Consider the following 24959-nt stretch of genomic DNA (forward strand, 5'->3'; position numbering starts at 1 on the left):
CAAAGGGTTATTCAGAGGAATATATTTTTTATTTACAAATTGATTTCTAATTTAATTCCTTTGTAATCAGAGAGCATATTCTGTATCAGCAGTTATTCAAATTTTTGGTCTTACCCAATCTTTACACACGTAAAAATTATTGAAGACTCCAAAGAACTTTTGTTTATATGAATTATATCTGTTTATATCTACCATATTAGGATTTAAAACTGAGAGGTTTTTAAAATAAATATTTGTCCATTAACTTTAAAAAAGCATGTTAACACAAATAACATTATTATCAAAACAACTATATTTTCCAGAACCAAAAACAGTGAGAAGAGTAACATTGATTTGTATTTTCACAAATTTCACAATTCGTCTTTAAGGTCTGGCTCAATTTGGAAACAACTGGGTTTTTATATTTTTTCTTCATTAAATCTGTTGTGACATCACATGTTATTCAGACTGTAGACAGTTCCACTCTACACCTATGAGAGAATGGGAATAAAAAAGGCAAATAATGTCTCATTATTTTGACAATAGTTTTGACCTTGTGGACTTCCTAAAAGGGTTTCAGGAACCCCCATGGGTTCCCTGTATTATATGATGAGAACTGCTCAGTTACATTATTTTAGATCCTTTTCAATCTATTGAGACTTGTTTTACAGTCCAGCGTGTGGTCTATCATGGCACATGTTTGGTGTACACCTGTGTACATCTGAAAAGAACGTGTGTTCCGCAGTTGTTGGATACGGTGTTCTGTAATTATCAGTTAGGTCAAGTTGGTTTTTAGAGTTATTCAAATCTTCATCTTTTCTGATTTTTATTTTTTTCTTTCAATTTCTGAGAAAGGTGTTAAAATATCCAGCTGTGATTGTAGATCTGTACTTTTCCGTTTAGTTCTGTCAAATGCTTTTCATGTGTTTTGGATACCTGTTAAGTACATTCACTCCTAGGATTGTTACATTTTCTTGATGTGAAAATTATAAAATATCTATATCCTAATTTCTGGTAATTGTCTTTGTCTTGAAGTCTACTTTGATAATGTAGACATACTGTTTCTTATGCTTACTATTTGCAAGGTTTATATTTTTCTATTTTTTACTTTCAACCAATCTGGGTCTTTAGATTTAAAATATATGTAAAATAATGACATATTTAAATAGATATCATATATAAAGTATTATATTTTTGCATATACATAAAGAGAGAGAGAAGAAAGGAGAAAGATTTTTGATTTTTATTCAGTCTGTTAATTTCCACCTTTTAATTAAAATATTTGTAATTCATTTACATTTAAATAACTATCAATATGATTGAGTTTAAGTCTGTCATCTTGGCACTTGTTTTCTGTTTGTTCTATCTGGCCTATATTCCTTTGTTCTTCTTTTTCTGCCTTCTCTTGGGTAAACACTTTTTTTTAGTATGCCATTTGATCCCTCTTGTGAACTTTTCATCTAGCCCTCCTTTTGTTATTTTTTAATGGTTGCTCTAGTCTAGAGACTACAGTACGCATATTCAACATATCATAGTATGCCTTAAACTAATATTACACTACTTCACAAAGGAAGAATGTCACAACAGTATAATTCCATTCAAACCACCCCCACTCAATATTTGTGTTTTGTCATATATTTTATTTCTACATGTGCTGTAAACATCATAATTCATTTTTTTTGCTTTTAATAATCAATAGCATTTTTAATAATTTTAAAATAAATATAATAAAAAAGTCTTATCTATTTACGCACAAATTTATGCCTTCTGGTCCTCTTCTTCCCTTCCTTACCAATCTTGGTTCCCATTGGGTATTATCTTCTTCAGTCTAAAGAATACTTTTTTGAAAAAAAATCATTTCTAGAGGGTCACATGTGCAGGAGGTAAATACTCTGAGCCTGTTTTTCTTTTTTTCTGTTGAAAATGTTTTTCATTTTGTCTTTACATTGTTTAATAAATTTATTGAGGCATAAATTAAATATTATAAAATCCACACATTTTATGTGTATAACTCAATGACTACTAGCAAATTTACAGAGTTGTACAACAATCATCACAATAGTTTTAGAATAGTTCTATCCTCCAAAAAAGCTCCTCATGCCCTTTTGCAGACAGTTCTTTCTCTTTTTCACTCCCAGTTGCAGGCAACCATTATTTTATATTTATGGACATTTCATATGAATGGAATAATGTAATATGTGGTACCTTGTTTCTTTTAATTTAGCATAATATTCTTGAGGTTCATTCTTGTTGTATCATGTCAGTAGTTTATTCCATTTTATTGATGAATAAATGATATTTTGATTATCTGCTCACCAGTTGGTGAGCCTTCATATTATTTTCATTTTTTGGCTGTTATAATAATGCTGCTATAAACATTTAAAATCAAGCTTTTGTGTCAACATATGTCTTTGTTTTTTCTTTGGTAGATACCTAATTAGTGGAATTCCTGGGTCATATGTTAAATTTATATTTAACTTTTAAAGATACTATCAAATTTTTTTCCTGGCCAGGTGCGGTGGCTCACGCCTGTAATCCCAGCACTTTGGGAGGCCCAGGCAGACAGATCACGAGGTCAGGAGATGGAAACCATCCTGGCTAACACGGTGAAACCCTGTCTCTACTAAAAATACAAAAAATTAGCCGAGCGTGGTGGCGGGCACCTGTAGTCCCAGCTACTTGGGTTGCTGAGACAGGAGAATGGCATGAACCTGTGAGGCAGAGCTTGCAGTGAACCAAGATTGTGCCATTGCACTTCAGCCTGGGTGACAGAGTGAGACTCTGAAAAAAAAATTGTTTTCCCAAGTGGCTATATACCATTTTACATTTCACCAGAAATACATAGGGTTTACCTTCTTATTTGAAGGTCATCTGTTGCTGAATATAAAAATATACTTTATAATTTATCTTTTTTTCCTTGACTTAAAATATATTGTTCCATTGTATTCTGGCCACCATTGTTTCTCCTAAGAAGTCAATAGTAATTCCTGTTGTTATTCTCCTGTATATAATGTCTTTTTCTTTTTCCTACTTGATATTTTCTCTTTAATTTAGAATTTTAGGAGTTTATGACACATCTAGATGTGGTTATCATGAAGTTTGATGAGCTTTCTGGATTTGTGCATTAGTATCTTTAATCAATTTGAGGAAAATTGTGGCTGTTATTTCTTCAAGTGTCTCTTTGCATCATTCTCTCTCTCTTCTACTTTTAAGACTCTAATTACACATATTTAGAATATATTGTCCCACAGATCTTTTTCCCTATTTTAAATCTAGTCTAGATAAAGTATTAGTTTTACAGACTTACTCTTTGGCCGTGACTCTTTGGGATTCTGATCCATTGTCCTAGCCCACATGAAACCGTAAAAGTTTTCTATGAGTTCATCTGGTTTCTCCTTATGCTTCTCTATGGCAAATTCTTTCTCCCACAACTACACCAAGGATGAAAGCAAACATGTACTTTTGCTCCCATGGGAAGGGCTTACCACTTTATGGAATTTGGTTCATTTAGATTTTCCTTTCATCAGATCTCTGGGTTTGAAAGAAAATCTATGTTCTATACATAGTTCGTGTTTTTGTGGCTTGTTCTTTATTCTTATTTTTCATTTTTCTTTTTTTAAGAGACAGGATCTCACCCTATCACACAGTCTGGATTATAGTGGCGCAATCATAGTTCACTGCAGCCTTGGACTACTGGGCTCAAGTGATCCTTTCACCTCAACCTGCTGAGTAGCTGGGACTATAGGCATGAGCCACCAGTCCTGGCTAAAACTTCCTTCTTCATAAGGTGATTTATGATTCCACTGCTGGCATTCTATGTCTTTCTCCACCTCACCTTCTATACCAGATGTCCCAGAGACACAGTGCAAAGAAAACTCCAGCCAAATGCACAATATCTGTTCTTTAATAGAGCATTTGCCCTGATACTCTTTCTCCTTACCTATTCCTATTCCAGGGCTGGTTCACTTAGAAAGTAACCTAAAAGTCTTTGTCCCTTTTCCTTGAGCCTAGAGCCAGTATTTCATAGCCAGGTTCTTGTTTCTCTACTCTTGACACTCTAACACTACACTCAAAAGACATATCTCAGTCAAAGAAAGAATGTGATATCTCAAAGCTCCAGAACTTCCAAAGGTGCCCACCATAACTAACAGGCACCCCAACCCAAATCCCAATCTAAGCAGTTGTGAGTGTGTATAAGCAAGCTGCCATTTTATAACAGAAACAGCCTTTTTGTGCATTTCCATGTGGCTTCTTACATTTCCTTCATTACCTTCCTCTGTTCTAGCTTTTTGATTTACCACAATGCTTACCTGAAAAGGAAGAGTAAATAAGATATAGGACTGACATTTACTTTTCTTTTTTTTTTTTTTTTTTTTTTTTGAGACGTCTTGCTCTGTCACCCAGGCTGGAGTGCAATGTGTGATCTCGGCTTGCTGCAACCTCCACCTCCCAGGTTCGAGCGATTCTCTGGCCTCAGCCTCCTGAGTAGCTGGGATTACAGGCGCCTGCCACCATGCCTGGCTAATTTTTATATTTTTAGTAGAGATGGGGTTTCACCATGTTGGCCAGGCTGTTCTCAAACTCGTGACCTCGTGATCCACCCACCTCGGCTTCCCAAGTGCTGGGATTACAGGCATGAGCCACCGTTCCGGCCAGTGCCTTTCTTTTAAGCAAGTTCGTCCAACCTATGGCCTAGGATGGCTTTCAATTTTGCCCAACACAAATTCATAAACTTTCTTAAAACATTATGAAATTTTTTATTTTCTTTCTTTTTTTTTTTTAAGTTCATCAGCTATCATTAGTGTTAGTGTATTTTATGTGTGGCCCAAGACAATTCTTCTTCTTCAAATGTGGTCCAAGGAGGCCAAAAGATTTGACACCCCTGCTTTTAAGGATGACCTTCAAGTGGTTAGAAATACAGAACAAGTCATTTGATGGCCCTACCTGCCATTTTATGCAGGTAGAATCTTTTTAAAGTACAGGGCATTAGCAGCCTGCAGCTTGACAAGATTCAGAGATATAATCATAATGTATTTCCAATTATTTCTTATTTATTTATTTGAAATTTTATCAATAATAAGTGTTTATTACTAATTAAGGTTTTTTAAAACTAGTAACTTTACTAGAAAATTTTTTCTGATCTCATTCATTTGACGAGTTTTGCTTTCATACTCATTTCTTAAGCTCGGTTTTCTCCCTTAGTCTCTGTCTTGACACATGCTATCCATCAAATAATGATATGCTACCTGCTAATTTGCTAATTTAAGACATTCAAATTAAACTTTAAAAGAAAGGTTTTCCTTGAAGGATTGATTCAAGGATTAAATCCTCTTGCTTCTGTTTCTATCCCCATTTGGCTTTTGATTCTGTATAAAATTAGATTTTGCTTTTAAGCAGCACATGCTTCAACACAACATGTACATACATCTTCTATATTAGTTAAGGAAATGATTTCTGTTTTACCAGATACACCCTAAAATTTCAAGGACTTACCAGAAGAGAGACTTATTTCCCACTCGTGTAATACCCCATCACAATGTGATAGAAGAGGGGGTTGAAGGAAATAGGAGTGTGCTCTATGGAGTCATTCAAAGATCTAGGATGGTAGAGGCTCTGCCATCTTCAACACTTGGCTTGCAAGGTCAGCTTGAAGAAGAGAAATGAAGGTTCTAAAGGAAGTTCTTAGGGCTGAAAGTAGCAGGAATTGTTTTCTGCTCCCACTCCATTGGCCAGAACTCAGTCACAGGATCACATCAGAGCTGGGCCCTGATTGAGAAACAACTTTTCAGAAACAACTCTGTACTATACAGGGGAAGCACAAACCTTTGGTGGATTTTCAGTCATCTCTCTTTATATGCATAAATACATCTAAGACTTCATGGCTAAGTCTCTAAATTCCAGCATAAATCTCTAAAATTCTCAAAGCTTGAGGAATTAAGGAGTTGGATAGTGGAGTAGGAGACTTCATGGCAAGCACGAAAGACTGTCTTGGTAGTAGAAGTAGCAAGTGGAGGTGCAACTAGGCAAGAAGATCTCAGAAATCTGTCCATGAAAGGAAGCAAAGATGGGATTAGCTTATCTTATCATTCACTCATGCATTATTTCATTCATTTATCAGACATTATCTTGATTAGTTGCTTTATGGCAGGCAATGTGCTAAGTGCTGAGGATACAAGGATAAATAAATTATTTATACCATCCAGTGGGGCAGCAGCTATAATGGATTCATGTACATTATGTATTGGAAAGTAATATACATTATTTTAGTGGAGGAGAATGGCTTTCCACTATGGTAGCCTAATGAATTCCCAGTGTAGTCTCAGAAACCTATTTTCCTGTTGGATTCTAACATTTTCTTTCTTTGTATATATGCAGACCCTAGTTCCAACTTTGCATTCTACTTTCACGGACAGTAATATGATATTTACTTAGTACAAAGATCCCTCAGGCCACAGGTTATTTGCAGAATGGATTTAAAAGGGGTGAAATTGAATGCAGGGATGGTCAAGAGGCTGCTGTCATAGCTTTTACTGGTTCTCTCTTCCATTAGGAAGAAAATTTAAAATCCTACCCATAACTCACAAAGCTCTTCAGGTCAAGCCACTGTCTAATACTCTAGCTGCTTCACCATAGCTTCCCACCCCTGATCCCTAACTCCACATTGGGCAGCCCAACAATATTGGGCTACTCATAGTTTCTCACACGTTGACACCTCATTCTATGGCCCAGCTTACATATAAAAGTCACTCTGTGCTTGTCTGCCCATTTAGAAAACTAAAAAACCACTTGCCTCTCAAAATTCAGCAAAATGTGGTTTCCTTACAGAAATCTTCTCTAACTCTCCTTCCCGCACCAAACTTAAATACTTCTCCTATGCTCCTACTGCATTTTGTATTCATATCATTTATGATTATATAATTTATAATATATTACATAATATCACATCATATCATATTATATTTTTTCATTTCTTTCTACCAAGACCTCTTTAAAGAAATAGTGACTTGTCCTCTTTCTATGGCCCATGCCTAGGTTGATACTGGGAACATAGTATATTCAATAAGTAGTTATTGGATGGGTGGGTGGTGGATGGATGTATGGATGGACTGATAGTGGGTTGATATCATCATATGAAGAAACCCCCTTTAATTCTTTTTTTTTTTTCTTTTTTTTGAGACAGAGTCTCACTTTGTCGCCCAGGCTGGAGTCCAGTGGCACGAGCTTGGCAACCTCCACCTCCTGGGTTCAAGCAATTCTCCTGCCTCAGTTTCCTGAGTAGCTGGTATTACAGGCATGCACCACCATACCCGGCCGTATTTTTGCATTTTTAGTAGAGACCGGGCTTCACCATGTTGGCCGGACTGGCCTCGAACTCCTGGCCTCAAGTGATCCACCCGCCTTGGCCTCCCAAAGTGCTGGGATTATAGGTGTGAGCCACTGTGCCTGGCTTAACAGCAATGGAAAAGCAGTGAAAGTATTTGAACCAGGGGAGTGGTATGATTCACAGAACTAGTTCACACAAAGCCAAATCTGGTGGTACTGAATAAGAAGGTGGGATCGGCAGGGAAGCAGAGTGAGTATGAGGCTAATAACAGACCTTTGTTATTTTTGAGTTGCCCAGCATTCTAATGCACTTTCTATACTGGAGAAATTCACTCTCCATTGCCTATGGTGGGGTTATTACATGCCACAAAGAAGCCATGAAGATTAAAATTATTTAGCCAGGCTTCCTGGCAGTTGGGGTTGGGGTACATAACTCAGGCTTCACCAATGAGATACCGCACCCGAACTTTGACTCTAGAGGATATGACACAAAGTCACAGGGATAGTTAGTGATCACTTACAGCAGCAGAAGAGCAGTGATGAGGACAGCATGTGGAGGGTTCCAGTGGTGGTATCCTAGCTACACTGGTTTTGGTATCATTTTGGCTGTGGTCTTCTGCATCTTAGACCTTCTTGGTTTCTACCTAGTTTCTGAAGCTGTTTCTCAAGATTCTTGTTAACTCTGTAAGAGCGACCTGCTAATCCCCTATATATTACTTTTCTGCTACTTAGCCAAAGATATCTCCTATCATTTGCATCCAAGTGCTCTGTCAGGTATAGGAATTGAAACAGTGGTGACACTGGTGGGTGTCCGCCCAGCATCCCTCGACTCCTAACCTAGATTTTTACTTGCATATCCTTCCATTCCCATGCAACCCGTACTTCAGGGAAAACTGGGAGCACTCTTCACTCTAGGGGTGAGTCTAAGTTGGCTTTTTCACCAGAATGTTAAATCAGCACATTCCCTAGCCCAACCACAGTCATGTTCAGAGGTGAACAGGTGACCCAAGTGTCCCTGTTGTGGAATAAAATAAAGGCAGAGGGGACTACTGGCAGTTGTCCTGGGAATCAGCTTTAGAATAACACTGACCTTCAGAAGACAGAGCTAGAGAGACAGGACCTTGTGATAACTTCACTGAGCCTCTGGCTTAACCAGCCCTGAACCCCAGTCAAGCAATGGACTGCCAATGGAAGAAATCAAAGATGACTAAAGTTACGATGCAAGGTGAGTGGGGGGAAGGTGGTGTCACAATTAAACAGGAAATACAGAAAGAGGATCAGGTTTGGTGAGAAGATTAGATGTTCAGGTCCAAATGTGGTACATTTGCTTTTCTAGAAGTATTTTTGCACTTTAAGATCCTTTAAATTCAAATAAAGAGTAAGGCTCATCAAATACTTTCACATGTTTACACCTCAAACTAAAGTCTAGGTATTTTTGAAAGAGTAAAAATAGCTGCATAGAAGGACCACAGTTCACAGATTTCTGTGTTGCTTTTCTCGTGCTGTAGATTTTAGCATGAGAAGAAAAGCAGTGAAAAGGAATCTGCTTCTAGAGTTTTGACTACTCAGAACTGTAACAGTACTGCAATAATATTCTTCCTTAATTAGTGCCAATAAAAACGAGTATCTCTTACCATTGTGAGAAGTAATGTCATTTTTTATCCTTCCCCTTCTTTTTTTTTTTTTTGCTTTTTTGTTAACATAGAGATTAATGATATTAGCTAAAGATTGAAATGAGCAAATGTGTATGTGTATCTCATTGTCATGGATGTATGTCACAAATGTACTCTTGTCACCTGTATAACTAAGCTATTTCAGTTACAGTTACCACGATCTACCCAAGTTGAGAACCTTAGAATCTCCTTTGAACACTTCTCCCCGCGCATTTTTTTAGTTTTTTGGTACCTCCAATCTGTTTCTCTCCTCACTTTATTCCCCATACCCAGATCATTACCGTGACAGCCAATTAATTGTTAAACTCTAAATTATCTTTATCTCTGTGGCGTTTCTCATATCCATTCCCTTTCTTATATTACTATTGCATCTCCATAATCCAACCCCCGTTGCCTCTGGCAAGAGTTTTGGAATTACCAACATTTACAATCCTTCCCCACTTCAATTTAACCTCTTGCACCACTCTTTTCATGAACTTTTGATAGATCCACATACCTTACTGGATGAAATATACCCACTCTTAATCCTGGCACTCAAAGTCCTCAGATATGTGGCCATGACCCTCCTTTCCTATCTTCTTATAATGCACCATGCCCTGCTCAGGCTTTACATTCCGATTAAATGGGCTGTTCACTGGTCTTTAAACACATGCCTATCCTTGCCCACAAGGCTTCAATTTACCTTAGCTCTGTCCAGCATCCACATCACATGCCCTTCTCTTTCCTTGAAGCCTTTCTTGATTTTTTTTCAGTGGGTGAGATCTTTCATCTCTTTAAGGAACTTTCCATTGTCCCTGGCACCATCTTCCCCTTGGAGGTAAGACTTTGAAACCTTGACCTTTTAGCACCCGCCTCTCTGTCTCTAAAAACCACCCCATCCAGTCTAGTCTCTGAGTTCTCTTACATTTCTACAATGTCTCCAGCAGTGCTCATTGCTACTTATAGATTTCAACCAAGAAATTCAGCCAAGCTGATTTCTGTTCTTCTAAAGTTACTTTGAGATGCCTATTTCTTTCCCTCCTACTTTTGCTGCTTTCCAACCCAGTCTTCACATCACCACTGTAATTCTTTCCAAAATACAGATGTGTTCATCTTCCCTCCTCCAGAATGTTGAAGTTTGTATAGCAGAAATGTTGAGAAGTTAAGAGTTCACACTTTGAAGGCAAGCCATTTAGATATAATCTAGCTCACCCACTGTCCAGCTAATTGTCCTTGGGCAAATTATGTCATCTCTAAATGGGGACTATGGTGAAGTTTAAATACATTAATGCCTATGAATATTTACTGAGTTCCTTCACAAAGTTAGCCCTAAGGAAATGATAGTATGATAGGATGAAAAGTTCCAAATTTCAACTGAGATACCATAAATTAATAAATATGACATTCTAAACAGAGGTAGGTTTTCACACCACAATGCAGATTTTCTAAGCAGGTGACCCAAAAACGAGTTAGATAGCACTATATCCTGAAAGGGAGATTAATAAGATAAAGGGAGTGGCGATTAAAAGATCCCTGCCAAGATTGTTTTTGTAGAAATCCATGCTGGGACTCCTGCTTGAACCTCAAGAGGGAGGTTTAGGATGATGCCTGCCCCCACAACTCAAGACTGTTTGGGAGAAGGAGGAGCATCCTTTCTGTGGAGTCATTTGAAGACCTGAATATCTAGTTCTCCATGATTGACTCCCACTTTATTGTCCTTTGTTATTTAATCTAGGTTTGTCTGTTTATGTGTATTGGACAGGACTTTTTTAGTTGTTAGTGACAGAAACAATATCTGAATTAGATTGAGAAAAAAGGGAGGCATTGACTGGGATAATGTTAGCATATTAAAATAACCAAAGGAAGAGTTGAATAATGAGACCCATGGCAGGACAGGGCATCACTGGGCCTCCAAAGTGACTGAAAATGAGGATTCCGATGCTTCCAGAATTTGATTTCCTTTCTCCACTTTTTCTTTCTGTTTCTGATGAATTTGTCCTAATTCAAAGGCACAAGTGAAAAACACAGCAGCAGCAGTCCCAAGCTTTCTGACACCACAGGGGGCTGGTGCTCTCCACCCAGTTTGGATTTGGAAAATTGTCATGAGAAGTCTGACCGGCCTGGTAAGGGCCTCCTTCAGATACATCCAATATGGGAGGAGAAGGAGAAGTTTCCAGAGGATGCAATGCCCAGAAGATAGGGATGCTGAGCAAACACCCTCTTTATTTTCATCCCTGTAATTTTTCGAGTGTGTCAGCTTCTTAAACATGGTACTGCCCGGAATGAATGTGCCTGTTTCTGATATTGAGGATGGAAAGGGGAAAATATGTCTTCCTAAAGAATGAATTAAGGCAGGATAAGACTCTTGGACCTGGGGAGAAAGGTACAGCAAAGAAGAAATGACAGTGGCTTCTTAAGAGTGCCACTCAGGGATTAACTGTACGGTATCTGTGGGGCCCCAGCAGCAGTAAGGTGCTAACTGGGCAGTGGTGGAATGAGCACTGTCCCTGAGTCAGCCTGAGGGCATTGGCAGCTGCCACTTAGCATGGACCTTCTGCACAATGGGGAGAATGGGGATTGCACTTTGTGCCCCTCTTCCTCCTTTTGCAGTGTCCCTCTGAATTCTCATGGACCCCTCCTGCTCACACCTCACCATCCCCGTTGTCCAGCAACCTGAGTCATCTTCATTTGCCTCAGCCTCCCTTCTAGGTTCACTCTCCTTTTAGGGACCTAGGTTATAGATTTTTTTCTTGTCTGTGTGACAATGTGTGTTCTCCACTGACTTTCCAAGCAGAATAATTCCATTCATTCATTCACGTATTCATTCATCCAACGCACTCACTGAGCTCTCACTGCATGGCAGGCCTTGTTGTTTGGGGGCACTTGGAGATATCGCTATGGGCAAGGTAGAGGAGCCCGCTTCTCACGAAGCTGGCTTTCCATGGAGGGAGATAACTATGCAAATAAATATACAGTATCCATTAGTGGTAAGTGCTTGGAAGAAAAATAATGCAGGCTAAGGAGATAGTGAAAGGAATGCTACTTAGGCTGATCAGGACAGGCCTTTTGAGGAGGCACATTTAAGCAGAGACATGAATGCTGTGGAAGGGTGAACCCTGCCACAATGAAGGGAATAGTGTTCTAGACAGAGGGATGGCCAAACACAAAGGCCCTGAGGTGAGAATGTGTTTTTGCATGTGATGGAGAGACTCTAGATTGAGATCTTAAAATATGTTGAAATATTTACCAAATGGAACTGGGGCTCCTTGGAGAAATGCCTGAAACACAGGTGACTCCTAACCATAGGAACAAACCTTAACACCTTGCTCATAATAAGCGTAATGTAAAGTAGAAAACTCATTGAGATCTCTACTGTGTGTTTAGGATATTTTGATTGCTAGTGTCAGAAACAGAATCTGAATTAGCTGGAGAGAAGGTAAGAAGGCATTGATTCGGGCAATGCTGGCTGAGTTCACTTGTAGAAACATGTGCGCCTATAGAAAGAGAAATGCAAATCAAAGCTTCACTGAGATAACCACATCTTACCCACCAGATGGGTAAATGTCGAATGCATTCTGAAACACACACTGTGGAGAAACAAACTTTCTCATAAATTGCTGGTGGGGAAGAAAAATAGTACAATTCCTGTGGAGGAAAATTTGGCTACAGCTAGTGAAGGTACATAGACATTTGCCTTTTAACCCAGTGTTTCCACTCTAAAATCTGTCCCAAAGGTGCAGTAACAAAATATGAAAATTCAAAGTGTATGCATTGCTGCATTATTTAATAGCAAAAGGCTGTAAACAACCCAAATGGGGACTAATAGCAGAAACTTTGGTATATCCAAATAGTTGAATACTATACAGGTGTAAAAAGGAAAAGGCCTATTTCTACATATTACTATGGTGTGATCTCCAGCATCACATTTTATGGTGATTAAGACCGAGACAGAAAAAAGTGTGCAAAGTATGCTATCATTTATGGGATAAAGGATGGGAAAATAATATACACATATACTTAAGATTTTTTTTAAATGAGAGAAGCTAAACAATAAGGATGTATGAAAGGGAGAGAAGGAGTATTGTGATCACAGTATTGTGATAGAAACTGGATTTCTTTGTAGATTTGTAGTTTTGATTTTTGAGCCATGGAAATATTTTATATAATTATAACACAAAATTAAAGAGAAAAGCAATCATTAGGCATCAAAAACAAACGAACTAACTTAGTATCTAGTTGGTGGAATAGATGTGCTGTTCTAAATGACTGTAAGACATAATCTGTACATGCTTTGTGGGATATACTCTAAAGACAAAAAGAATGAGAAAAAAATCTTAAACTCTTTCTGGTTGCATTAATATTGTGATTCCAAGGCTGTCGTGCCTACAGCATGGGATAAGGCAACTAGCTGATTATGTTGCTGGTAAGAACCAAGATATCTGGTGTGAAAGAAAGGGATACAAGTGTAAGACTGATGTGTTTCAACAAAATCTCTGTAGTCCTGGATCTGAAATGGAATGATCAATCTGAACTTACGGCTTCTGTTATCTTTAAAATGTTTACGTATTGTCTAGCTCTGTCCACTGAAAAGGCTTATAAACAATACCCAACCCAGTACAAAGAGCTCCTCTAAACTTCTAGATTGAGATCTTAAAATATGTTGAAATATTTACCAAATGGAACTGGGGCTGCTTGGAGAAATGCCTGACTCCTTATCTAAGGCAGGAAATGAGCAAGATGAGCCTGGAACATCTTGTCATACCAGAAGGTAAGTGGCCTTTGAAGATTTTTCAAGGGACCCAGGAGCCAACCTGATTAGATTCCCACTAGCCAAAGATGGGCAATTTGAGCATTAATAAAATTAAACTACAATGGATTGTAGTTTTATATGTTTAATATGTTTAACCATCACATATGTTTAATCCATGAATTCCTAATACTTTAAAAGTAAAAATTAAAAAAAAAATCCCTCAGTGATCTTTGCAGGGTAATAGGGAAGTAAATCATGAAAACAAAAACAAAAACAAAACAAAACAAAAAAACACTAGTTAAGCTGAGTGCAGTGTCTCAAGCCTGTAATCCCAGTGACTCTGGAGGCTGAGGCAGGAGGATCACTTGAGGCCAGGAGTTGGAGACCAGCCTGGGCAACATAGCAAGACCCCCCATATCTCATAGAAATTTTTTAATTAATAAAGGAAAAGAAGCAAGTATTTATTTTTGCCTTTGTTACAAAAACTGTGGCTCAAAGTAACTAAATAGTAGATGAGAAGTAGTTCCTCTTAATGGAAGTGTTCCGTGAATAAATGAAGGAGGAATATCATCATTGTGCAACTCCTAATAAATGAATGCACCTAGGCATTAAGCATGAAGGAACTAATACTACAAAAGAGAGACAGCCAGACTCTATGTACCCACTGATAGACATACACACAGCACCATCTGGGAAGGAGTCTCGCCAAACCTGAATCCCTTAAGCCTCTGGATCTAAACAACAGAACCTACAGGCAACAGAAAAATCTGTTAAATTATACTATGTGGAACTTCTGAATTTCACTATATGTAAATTCTAAAGGACAAATAACATGGCTTCATCACTACCAACAACAAACTGCAAGGAATTAAAAAAAGAGATGGAGGAGAACTCTAGATTAAAAGAGACATGAGAGACACGGTAGTATGGATCCCAATTTAAATAAGCAAACTCTTAAAGAGGAAAGAAGGAAGAGAAGAGACACCAGGATGTGATTAAGGAGAGGGGGAGAAAGGATGGGAAGTGAGAGGACATCATAGTACAGCTGGAGAAATTTGAATCCTGGCAGGACGTTTGGTGATCTTAAGGAATTATTCTTGCTTTTTGGATTGTGTGATGATACGTGTTGTGATTTCAAAAGAGGAATCCTTTGTCTTTTAGAGATATATACTGAAATATTTATAAATGAAATGATATGATGCCAGGCAGCTGCTTCAAAATAATCTGGAGTGAGTATGGAAGTGGGTGAAGACATGGAGCTGTGGTTTTGAGGCTTGAGCTTGCATCAGAATCACCTGGAGGGCTCATTAAAATACAGATACTGGTCTTCCCTCCAGAGTGTCTGATTCAGTCTTGGGTGGGGCCCAAGAATCTGCCTTTCTAATAAGCTCACAAGTGATGTTGATGCTGTCGGTCTGGGGACCACACTGTGAGAGTGACTAGCGGAGAGGAAGCAAGATTGGCCCCATGTTAATTATTCTTGCACCTGGGTGGTGGATACATGAAGGCTCATTATTACATTCTCTCTTCTGCTGAATATATTTGAAATTCCCTATAATAAACATTTAAAAAACAGGTGATCCAGAAGGGTATACAGAAGGAGCAGGGCCTTTGACAACCCATAGCTGTAATGGGAACTTCTGTGCTCATTAGCAAAACACGTTTGGCTGCTGCTACCACAGCTTCCTCTGGGACTGGAAGGTGTGCATCTCCTCCGGCCGAGGTGGAGGTGAGTGTATGAGCTCAGCTGTCTATCCTTTTAGAGAATTGCCTGGACTGAAGGGAGGGCAATGGCCTCTGTCCAAGGGGTCTGTGCATAGTGCATCCTTTCCTCAGTGTGATCAGTCATTGCAAGAGCAGTGATTTGGATGAATCCCAAGGTTTCCTGGCCACTTCAGCTGGAAAGGACACTCCTGAACAGAGCTGTGCCAGGACTCAGCTCTCAGAGATGAGAGGTTATTGCCAAACTCACCATGCCCTTGTATCCCCCTGCAAAGACCTCCCTGCAACTCCTAGCTCTAGGAGGTGCCTCTATTGGTTTGAGCCTCTCTACTTGCCTTTTTAGATTCATTTGTGTATTTATCCATTCATCCTTCAGACATTTATTAGAGTACCTCCTACATCTCAGGCATCCTTCTAGCCCCTGGGAATACAGCAGGGAACAGAATAGGCAAAAATCTCTGCTTTTATGGAGATTAAATTCTAGTTGTGGGGACAAGCAGTAGACACATAAAGAAATAGATGAACAGAATAATTTCAGGTAGTGAAAAGTGCAGTGAAGAAAGCTAAAATAAAGATGCCAGGATAGTGATTGACTCTGTGTGTGTGTATACATGTGCACACATTTTTTAAATTTTAGCTGATTGGGGAATACTTTTCCAAAGAGATGTGATCTGAGCGGAGATCTAGATGATAAGAAGGAGCAAGCCTTGAAAAGATCTGAATATTTTCAGAGAGAGGGAATAGCAAGTGCAAAGGACCTGAGATGGAAATGAACTTGAACTTTCTTTCTTTCTTTCTCTTTCTTTCTTTCTTTCTCTTTCTTTCTTTCTTTCTTTCTTTCTTTCTTTTTCTTTCTCTTTCTTTCTTTCTTCTTTCTTTCTCCTTTCTTTCTTTCCTTCTTTCCTTCCTTCCTTCTTTCCTTCCTTCCTTCTTCCTTCCTTCCTTCTTCCTTTCTTTCTTTCTCTTTCTCTTCTTTCTTTCTTTCCTTCTTTCCTTTCTTCCTTCTTTCTTTCTTTTCTTTCTTTCTTTCTTTCTTTCTTTCTTTTTCTTTCTTTCTTTCTTTCTCTCTCTTTCTTTCTTTCCTTCTTTCTCTCTTTCTCTCTTTCTTTCTTTCTTTCTTTCTTTCTTTCTTTCTTTCTTTCTTTCTTTCTTTCTTTTTCTTTCCCTCCCTCCCTCCCTCTCTCCTTCCTTCCTTCCTTCCTTCCTTCCTTCCTTCCTTTCTTCCTTTCTTCCTTTCTTCCTTTCTTCCTTTCTTCCTTTCTTCCTTTCTTCCTTTCTTTCTTTCTTTCTTTCTTTCTTTCTTTCTTTCTTTCTTTCTTTCTTTCCACCAATAAGGCCAATGGGGTTGGAACAAGAAGGGTGAAGAAACGTGAGAATGATATGAGATGAGGTGGGAGAATAATCTGAGTCTAGTGTTTACAAGGCCTTGTAGCCACTGGCCAAAGTACATCTATATTCCAGACACTTCCAAGGTTGCAAGTCAGCCCCTAGCTATAAAAAACACATTCTCGGCCAGGCACAGTGGTTCATGCCTGTAATCCCAGCATTTTGGGAGGCCAGGGCAGGCGGATTATGAGGTCAAGAGATCGAGACCATCCTAGCCAACATGGTGAAACCCCATCTCTTCTAAAAATCCAAAAATTAGCTGAGCGTGGTGGCCTGTGCCGGTAGTCCCAGCTACTAGGGAGGCTGAGGCAGGAGAATCATTTGAACCCAGTAGGTGATGGTTGCAGTGAGCTGAGATCACGCCACTGCACTCCAGCCTGGTGACAGAATGAGACTCTATCTCAAAAAAAAAAAAAAAAAATCTCTCTAGAGAAACAGGACACTATCATAACAGGGGAGCCCCCTGGGCTCTCTAGCCAATAGGAAAATGACCATATTGTATAGACAATTGACTACTAAAAACCCAGTAATTTGGGTGTTTAAAACCACTGATTTTAGTTCAGAGTTACTGGAAAGTTCCTTTGCCCCAGAAATCATCTGCTCTTGATGCCTAGAACTCTGCCCTAAAAACACTGTTTACCCAAATTAAGACTCTATCTCCTATTAAAATATGGATTCCTCTGGGAGGGGTAATACTATGAGTTATCAGTCATTTAATGGTTATACAGATGAGTTGACAGCTGTCCTTGAAAAGATATTGTAAAAGAGGAAAGCATAAAGTTAGTGGGTGCTTGGATAGCAGGAAGGAATCTGCAGGGAGAATCAAATTAGAAAGGGAAAGCTGAGGATACATGAGAAAAAAAACTGCCTATTTTACAACTTCAAGTAGGGCTTTGCTTCCTGGATAATGTCCTCTGGCCAGGGCACATCACAGCAACGTGTATCTCTTACAGCTCTTTCCTAAACATAAAGTGTGAAATAATTCATAGAGCCCCTTATGTAAACAGAGCAATGATTAGAATGTGTTGCTTCTACTTTGCTGTTGTTTCTTGATGGGCTCTGGGCACACGTGGACTTTGCCTCTGTGGATGAACTGTCACTGGTATGGCATAACGTTTTCATGAGTATGAAACAGTTATGTGCTGGAACAACCCGTGTGAGCAGATTACACGCATGTCTTCCGAACTTTGTATTCAGTTTGACTTCACACTGACTGCTTGAAATCAGCCATGATGAGCATAGTTACGCCATAGAAATTGACGAATGCTAAAAATCGAAATGTTTCTTTTCAGAGAGCTGATTGTTAAGCATTTACCAGTATGCTGTGAAATGTAAAAAATAAATTTTAGGATATGCCATGGCATATGAAAAAATATTCATTTATTTGTTTTGCCTCTTGAACAGATGCCAATTATATTCAAAATCATATTTGCCTTTGTATTACTTTACATTTTAGCTACATTTGTACAGGTAGGTACCCCATTTACCTTTTCAAAAGCTGCCTGGTACTTCATACTGGCCAGGTTTTGCATCATCTGGCTCTGACTGCCTTGTATACTTCAGGCCCCAGCCAGATTTAACCCTAAGCGAGTTTTGCATCCCAATGCCTTATTCTTTCCTTTGGACATTTCTAATCTGTTTTTCCCTAGCTGAAGGGCTCCTCTCACTTCTTCTCTGTCTGCCAGTGTCTTTCCCATGTTTCAAGGTCAGAGCAGAAATTTCCTTCCCCTCTTTGATGCTCACCTGCCATCCTAACATGGGATCCAGCTTTCAGCATTCATTGCTCTTTCTCCAGTGCTCCCACTGAACACTTCCTATACCTCTTCAGCCATCACCATCCCTGCCTTGTGAAATGTTAGTCTGCATGTCTTATCTCCTCCCCTGGATTTTAAGCCCATTGATGATAGTGACATTTGCTTTTCCATCTTTTTATCCTTGAGAGTATCAGATGCAGAGCTTTGCATAGTCATTACTCGATATTAGTTGGATTATATGCATATATGATTTAATATTTCCCACACTGTCCTGGACAGCAAAATAAACGCCATATGAACAAATACACAAAGACACACACACACACACACAACACACACACACACACACAGTTTCATCAGTCTAAATATCTGTATTTGTGGCCTGATTACCTTTAGCATAGAAAATTCCTTGTTGAAGGGGAACATTGGACTCAAGTATAGACCAATGAGGACAAATGAGAAAGCTTCTACTCTCAGTCTGAAATGTCACCTTTCTCATCTGCATGTAAAATTGGGAGGCTTTTGTCCGGTCATATGTTAGAAAACTACCAATCTGTTATAAATCAGGGTGTTCCAGTGGCCACTGAACTCTTAAGGAGTTGAGTGTCCCAGCTACTAGGGACGCTGAGGCAGGAGAATCATTTGAACCCAGGAGGTGATGGTTGCAGTGAGCTGAGATCGCGCCACTGCACTCCAGCCTGGTGACAGAATGAGACTCTATCTCAAAAAAAAAAAAAAAAAAAAAAATCTGAACTCTGAACTCTTAAGGATACTTGACATTGTATCCAGCTGAACTCGTAAGGATAGATCCTGCTACCATGTTAATGAGATCTATTGGGACTTGTATAACTAATGATAAAATAAAAAACAATCGGAGATTTTTTCTTTGGTCACTCGTGTGAAAGGAGGCTATTCCTGTTTGATTCATTGATTTATTAAACAAGTATCATCTTCGTGTACCAGGCAGTCTGTGAAACGCTCAAGATATAAAGATAAATTATGTGTGGCCTTGCCCATCAGGGATTTATAATCAGGAAAAGAGCCTGAGAAAGCAAAGGGATGTGTTCAAAGTCTCAGGTGAAGTCAAGCCCCGAGGATCTGACAAGTTCTGAGCCACATCAGTGAGTTTGCCCATTAGACCCCGCCATCTGTCCCCGTGTGAAACATTTGCTGTAACTCCCTTCCATGAACTGCTTTTGGTTTGAATGACCTTGGAGACAGCCTGAAATCCCGAGCTTGGAAGGGTGCTTTTAGCGTTACTGGTCTGCACTTACGGTCTTCAAATAGAATTTCCACAAACCTCTAATTATCTCCTCTTACCATGCTCCCTAAATGACAGACGACCAGCTCTTTAGTCACTCCAAGAACGGATTTCTATTCAGCCCATGCCCGGGATGCATTAGGATGCCCAGAACATGTGTGGCTGCTCCGAGTGGCACAGAGCAATTAACAGAAGCCAGGCAATTTGCAAAATGCCTCAACTTCCTGCTCATCTCGAAGGCAGAGAATTGTCAAACCTTAACCTCAGGAGGCTCATCTGCAGAATTACACCTCCCCCACCTCAAAGAAGAAACTCTGGTGTCAGATTCCCCCCACCCTCCTGCTTTTTGCAAACATAAGCACTCGGCTGCAACAACAGCTATGACTCAGTTCCTAGCTAACGCTGCCTGAATTGATTTAGTCTGAGTTCAGATTTAGCACATAATCATGTTCAATTTGCTCCACTGCACTGCCTAGAGATAAAAGGCTTGGAGAAAAAAAAATAGCTTCAGCTTGTGTCAGTCTTTGTGGTGATGTCATTGCCATGAGCAAGCCGGGCCGTTCGTTACTCTGCTGTGCTGCCTCAGACGCGGAGGGCTGCGTGCAGTGGGAGCGGGCTCCAGGAGCCCGAGCCTCCAGCCGTCCCCAGAGGAAGGCAGCACCGGGGCCTGGCCACAGCAATATCCATCTGGAGGCTCTTCCCTTCACTCCCAACTCTGAGGTTGCCTAACTCTTTATTAAAAATTCAGAAGGGGGAATGCCAGCCCCTAGCATGGACTGTGATGTTTCCACTCTGGTTGCCTGTGTGGTGGATGTCGAGGTCTTTACCAATCAGGAGGTTAAGGTATGCACCTGCAATCTTATTTTTCATTGTTGCTGTTACTGACGCTGCTTCAGAGCTTTTTTAGCATGAGGAAATAAGACTTTGGTTAATAGTTTTCAGCTCACAGTCTGCGCTAGAAATGCTTGTGGTAAGTGCATGGCTACATTAAGTAAAATAAGTTGGAAGAGGGACCAGCATATTATTTTTAAATGTGAAAAGGTCTGCCATTATATGTTTCTTCTTGTCTTTTTTATTAAGTGATCCCTGGTCAGTCCTTTCCGAGTAGACACATTTTCATATTCCCATATCGTATCTTTGTCAATAAGGAGAATTTTCCAGCCCTCCATGTCAAGAGGGATTTTGAATCAATGATTACATGAAGAAAGCACACATAATAAACCCAGCATCCAGGCCAGCCTGACAGTGGGGCAATAACCCTTTCTGGCATGTCACTTAAATATCCTGTGATGTGGTCTTCAAATTAAACAATAGCTTTTCTACAAATGGCAGTTTCAGTCCCCAGCTTTCTGGAAATCAAAGTTGGAGAGCAGCTGCCTAGATTTTCTTTGTCAGGCAAAGAAAGCAAATCATTTTCCTTGAACAGTTGTTCATAAAGAAAGTTTAGGCATAAATATTTTGCATGTTAAGGCTTAGTATACATGCTGGTCCTCACTGATTGCCGGCAGCAGTTGTTGACTTGTCATATGTAATTGTCCTCTGATGATATTCATTCTCTTTTATTTTCCATTTGGCTTTATATTATGAAAAGATTCCAGGCTTGTAAAGTGGAAATGTTTATTTTTTCTCTCATATTTAATAGAAGAACTAGCTGAAGCTTCTTATTTAAGCAGTTCACACACACAGAAGGTCAGTTGTTCATGGTGTGGTGGGAGGAATAAAAGGGGAATTACATGGCATAATCATTTACCATCCTTGCTTTAGTCTTAACTTAAAGAAAAACCCTGAATTCTTTATTGTTGGGTGTGCAGGTGACACCCTGGTGCTTTACAGGTGAGGATTTATGTGTTCTTGGCATAACACATGGCTATGTCATTCAAGATTGCAGCTTTAACAATCTTTTGAAATAGATTTGATAATCTGGCTTCTTGTTCTTGCATATTTTAAACATGTAGCCCTGTATTTACCAATTTTTGTGCCAGTGCCATGGAAGTGTCCACCACCTGTCATATGAAGGTTCAGAAAATAAGGATATAAAGGTTTGGCACTGCCTGTGATTGCATTGAGAATGGAAACATGCATGCAGTGACCCACAGTCCTGCCAGCCATACTTCCATAGCATTTGAGAAGGGAGAGCAGTCATCAGACCCCTCCAGTTTAAAGCCAACTTCAAGTCCAGTGTGGGTAACCAGATAAAGAGACATCTTCCAGTAACCACTGGAACATAATTCCATCTATGGAGAATAAAACTTCACAGGACCCTTCTGTCCTCAACAGTTATCCGTTGTTTACACACTTGCCCTCAGAATGTCATAAGATATTCTCAACTTTTTTGGTTTCAGAAAAGATAGTGAGAAAATACTTATTGGAGATCTGCAACATGCCAGGCATTGTGCTTATATAGGAAAAAGTTTAAAATATGCTTGTATGGCATATATGTCTATGATATAGATATAAAAATAACCAGTTGCCTAAGGTTTCTTAAAGACAAAGAATATTTTGTAGAATTAAGAGGACACAGAGTTGTTACAGCTGTTTGTATGTGAGTGGGTGGAGTGGTTTTATGGAAAAAATGGTATTTAAAGATGAGTAGATTTTATACAGAAAGAGAGAAGGCACAGCATTTTGCAGTCTAGTGAGTCGATCCTTTTGACTGCAGTAGGTTCTCTATGAGAGATTAGAGGGAAATGAGAAAGGAGGTGAGTCAGGGCTAGATGGTGAACAGCTGATGCTGTTCTTCATAAATTTATGGGGTTTTTCGAGGAAGACTCTCAGCAAAAATAAGTGCTACATGTCCTTACTGCCAATAACTCTGAATCATGATGGGCTTTTTTTCTTTTTTTAGAGTATCTAATCTTTATGTGCCTTAGTCTTCTCATATAATGTGAGAATAGTAGTGATTTTTACCTTATTAGCTTAGGGACAAGAGAATTATACATGTAGAATAATTAACACAGTGCCTGAGTCATATTTAGCACTCAATAAATGTTGGCTATCGCTATCATCGTCATTGTCATCTTTGTAGGCACTCTCTGAAAGTGATAGGTTACCTTTACCAGTTTATTGGAATGTCGTAAATCCAGCTGAGTTTACAATGACAGTCTAGCACACAGAAAATGTTTTCCCTCCCACCCCACTCCCAATGTACACACTCCAGCCACCTAGAAAACATGGCTTTCCATTTTTGATATTTAATCATCTAATGTTAGGCAGTAACATTATTAAAAAGCAAAGATCTACTTTGTGCTTATTAAAAAGGGGGAAAATGAACAAATTAAGGTAGGCCAAATGTTATGTGTTAAGAAAACCTGTGCTCCTTGTTCAAAACTGACCATTAGTCTTATCACAAAGAAAGGTTCAAATGTAAAATTCTAGGCACCAAACAAAGCTTCCCCAAAGGTATCCGTCTTCTTCGTTCATTATTAATAACTGGTGGAGCCAAGAGTTCCTTCTTCAATGTCTTTAAGGTTTATTGTTAGAGAAAAGGGAGGCACATGGAAAGGGTCTGTCTCACCTGCTTACATCCATCTTGCTTAATCTCGGGCTTGTTTGTTTGTTTAATAGGCATCCCTACTTTCTACATGTAGCCCCCATGGACAAGCAGCCATACTAGGGGGATGCAACCAGCAGGCCTCCTTCATAGGTACAGGGGTTTATTTGAAATAGGTAGAAGCATCCACAAATCCAGTTTCCCATAGTATCATAGAAAGCCTCGTCCTCCATGGTGGCTCTCAGCTGATTGCATTAGGGGCCCCTCTGACTCCAGTTTCCTAAATTTCATCAAAGCTGCTCAAGCAATAGTACTAAAAAGAGGAGGAAATCAGACAAATGGAATTCCGCCATATTTGGCTGTCTCTGGAAATTCCATTGGTGGTGCTGTGAACTTAGCTGTCTGTTCTGCAGCATGAGAGTTCTCAGAAAGATCTAGAAGTTGGGAGCCCTCAATAGAAAATGCTAGAGGGAACTGCAGAATTTCTGTGTGTGTGAATGTGCCGGGTTGATTTTCTCTGATATTCTCATATTTCTGAAAATAGTCTTCCCACTCCACAAAGAACCAAACTCTTGGGAAAATGAAAGAGATCGAAGAGATTGGTAATGAAATTTACATTTCACTTTAGTCCAGTGGTTCTTAAACCTGATTGCATGTTGGTATCCCCTGGAGAGCTTTTAAAAATATTAATGTGCCCAGGCCCTACACCCAGAACTTTTATCTGGCTGCTCTGAATGGAGCCCAGCCATAGGTAGTCATACAAAGCCAGTGTCTTGTCTCTTTTAGGCACAAGTAGGTACAGGTGAGGTCAGCCAAGAACTGTCTAGAGTAAGCTCTGCTTAAGCACTTGGATCCTTATCTCCCCAGCTAAGACTTGATGTATGCAGTTTTAAAAAGCAATATCTCTGAGCTGTCAGAAATGTTGAGGCTCACCCAACACTTCAGTTCTCCACACCTGCAGTTCCTTCACCTGATTCTGAGCCAACAGCAAATGCTCTTCTTTACTGCTGGCCACTGTGGGAGGCCTTCTCAGAGCTGCAGAGCCTGCCTGGAACAGAGCACCCTCACTCTGCCAGGGGGCATCCAAACCTGGAGCTACCCCTTCTCTGCAATGGTGGCTTCCTGCACAGAAGAAAGGGTAGTTCCTCTTCTCTAGGTTGGAGAGCTTCTGATTCATGTACCAGGGATCCAGCCTTGTCTCCATGGGCATCCATGTAGGACACAAGGAATTCACAAAGCTCCCTTCTGCTCATTAAGGCAGGCAGGAAACATGACAAATCTTAAATACAGAAGCTTCAAAGACCCTTGGCGCTCAAGAGATTTGTTCATTTGTTCAAAAATATGTGTAGAGCACTTATTACCTACCAGGCAATGCTCTAGGCCTAGGAGTTCGATAAGATAGACGTCCCTGCCCTCATGGAGCATATATTCTAATATGGGATGCAGACAATGAACTAGTAAACAAGTAAATATACATTGTAATTTCAGCTAGTGATGAGGGATATGAAGAAAAATGAAGCAGAGTAAGGGATAGAGTATATAGAGTATTGATGGGGGAGGAATGTGCACTTTTGAAAAGATTGTCATTGGAAGCATCTCTGGAGAAGTGACAGTTTATTAAATGTCATTGTTTCAATGTAAT

General features: G+C 39.5%; 1 protein-coding gene across 4 annotated transcripts in view; it reads left to right on the forward strand.

Annotated features, from left to right (window-relative positions):
* Positions 1-24959, forward strand: part of LOC105490925 (regulator of calcineurin 2) — a 258064-nt gene that overhangs the window by 144883 nt on the left and 88222 nt on the right. The window contains exon 1 of one of the 4 annotated variants that reach the window (XM_011756932.3): positions 20377-20670. The exons of the other annotated variants lie outside the window; for them this stretch is intronic. Within the exon in view, the coding sequence (XP_011755234.1) occupies positions 20584-20670 (87 nt within the window). The 5' untranslated portion in view covers positions 20377-20583. Of the gene's footprint in view, positions 1-20376; positions 20671-24959 lie in introns of those variants that run through there. 4 annotated transcript variants of the gene reach the window in all.

Source organism: Macaca nemestrina, chromosome 5, assembly GCF_043159975.1.
Source record: "Macaca nemestrina isolate mMacNem1 chromosome 5, mMacNem.hap1, whole genome shotgun sequence".
NCBI lineage: Eukaryota > Metazoa > Chordata > Mammalia > Primates > Cercopithecidae > Macaca > Macaca nemestrina.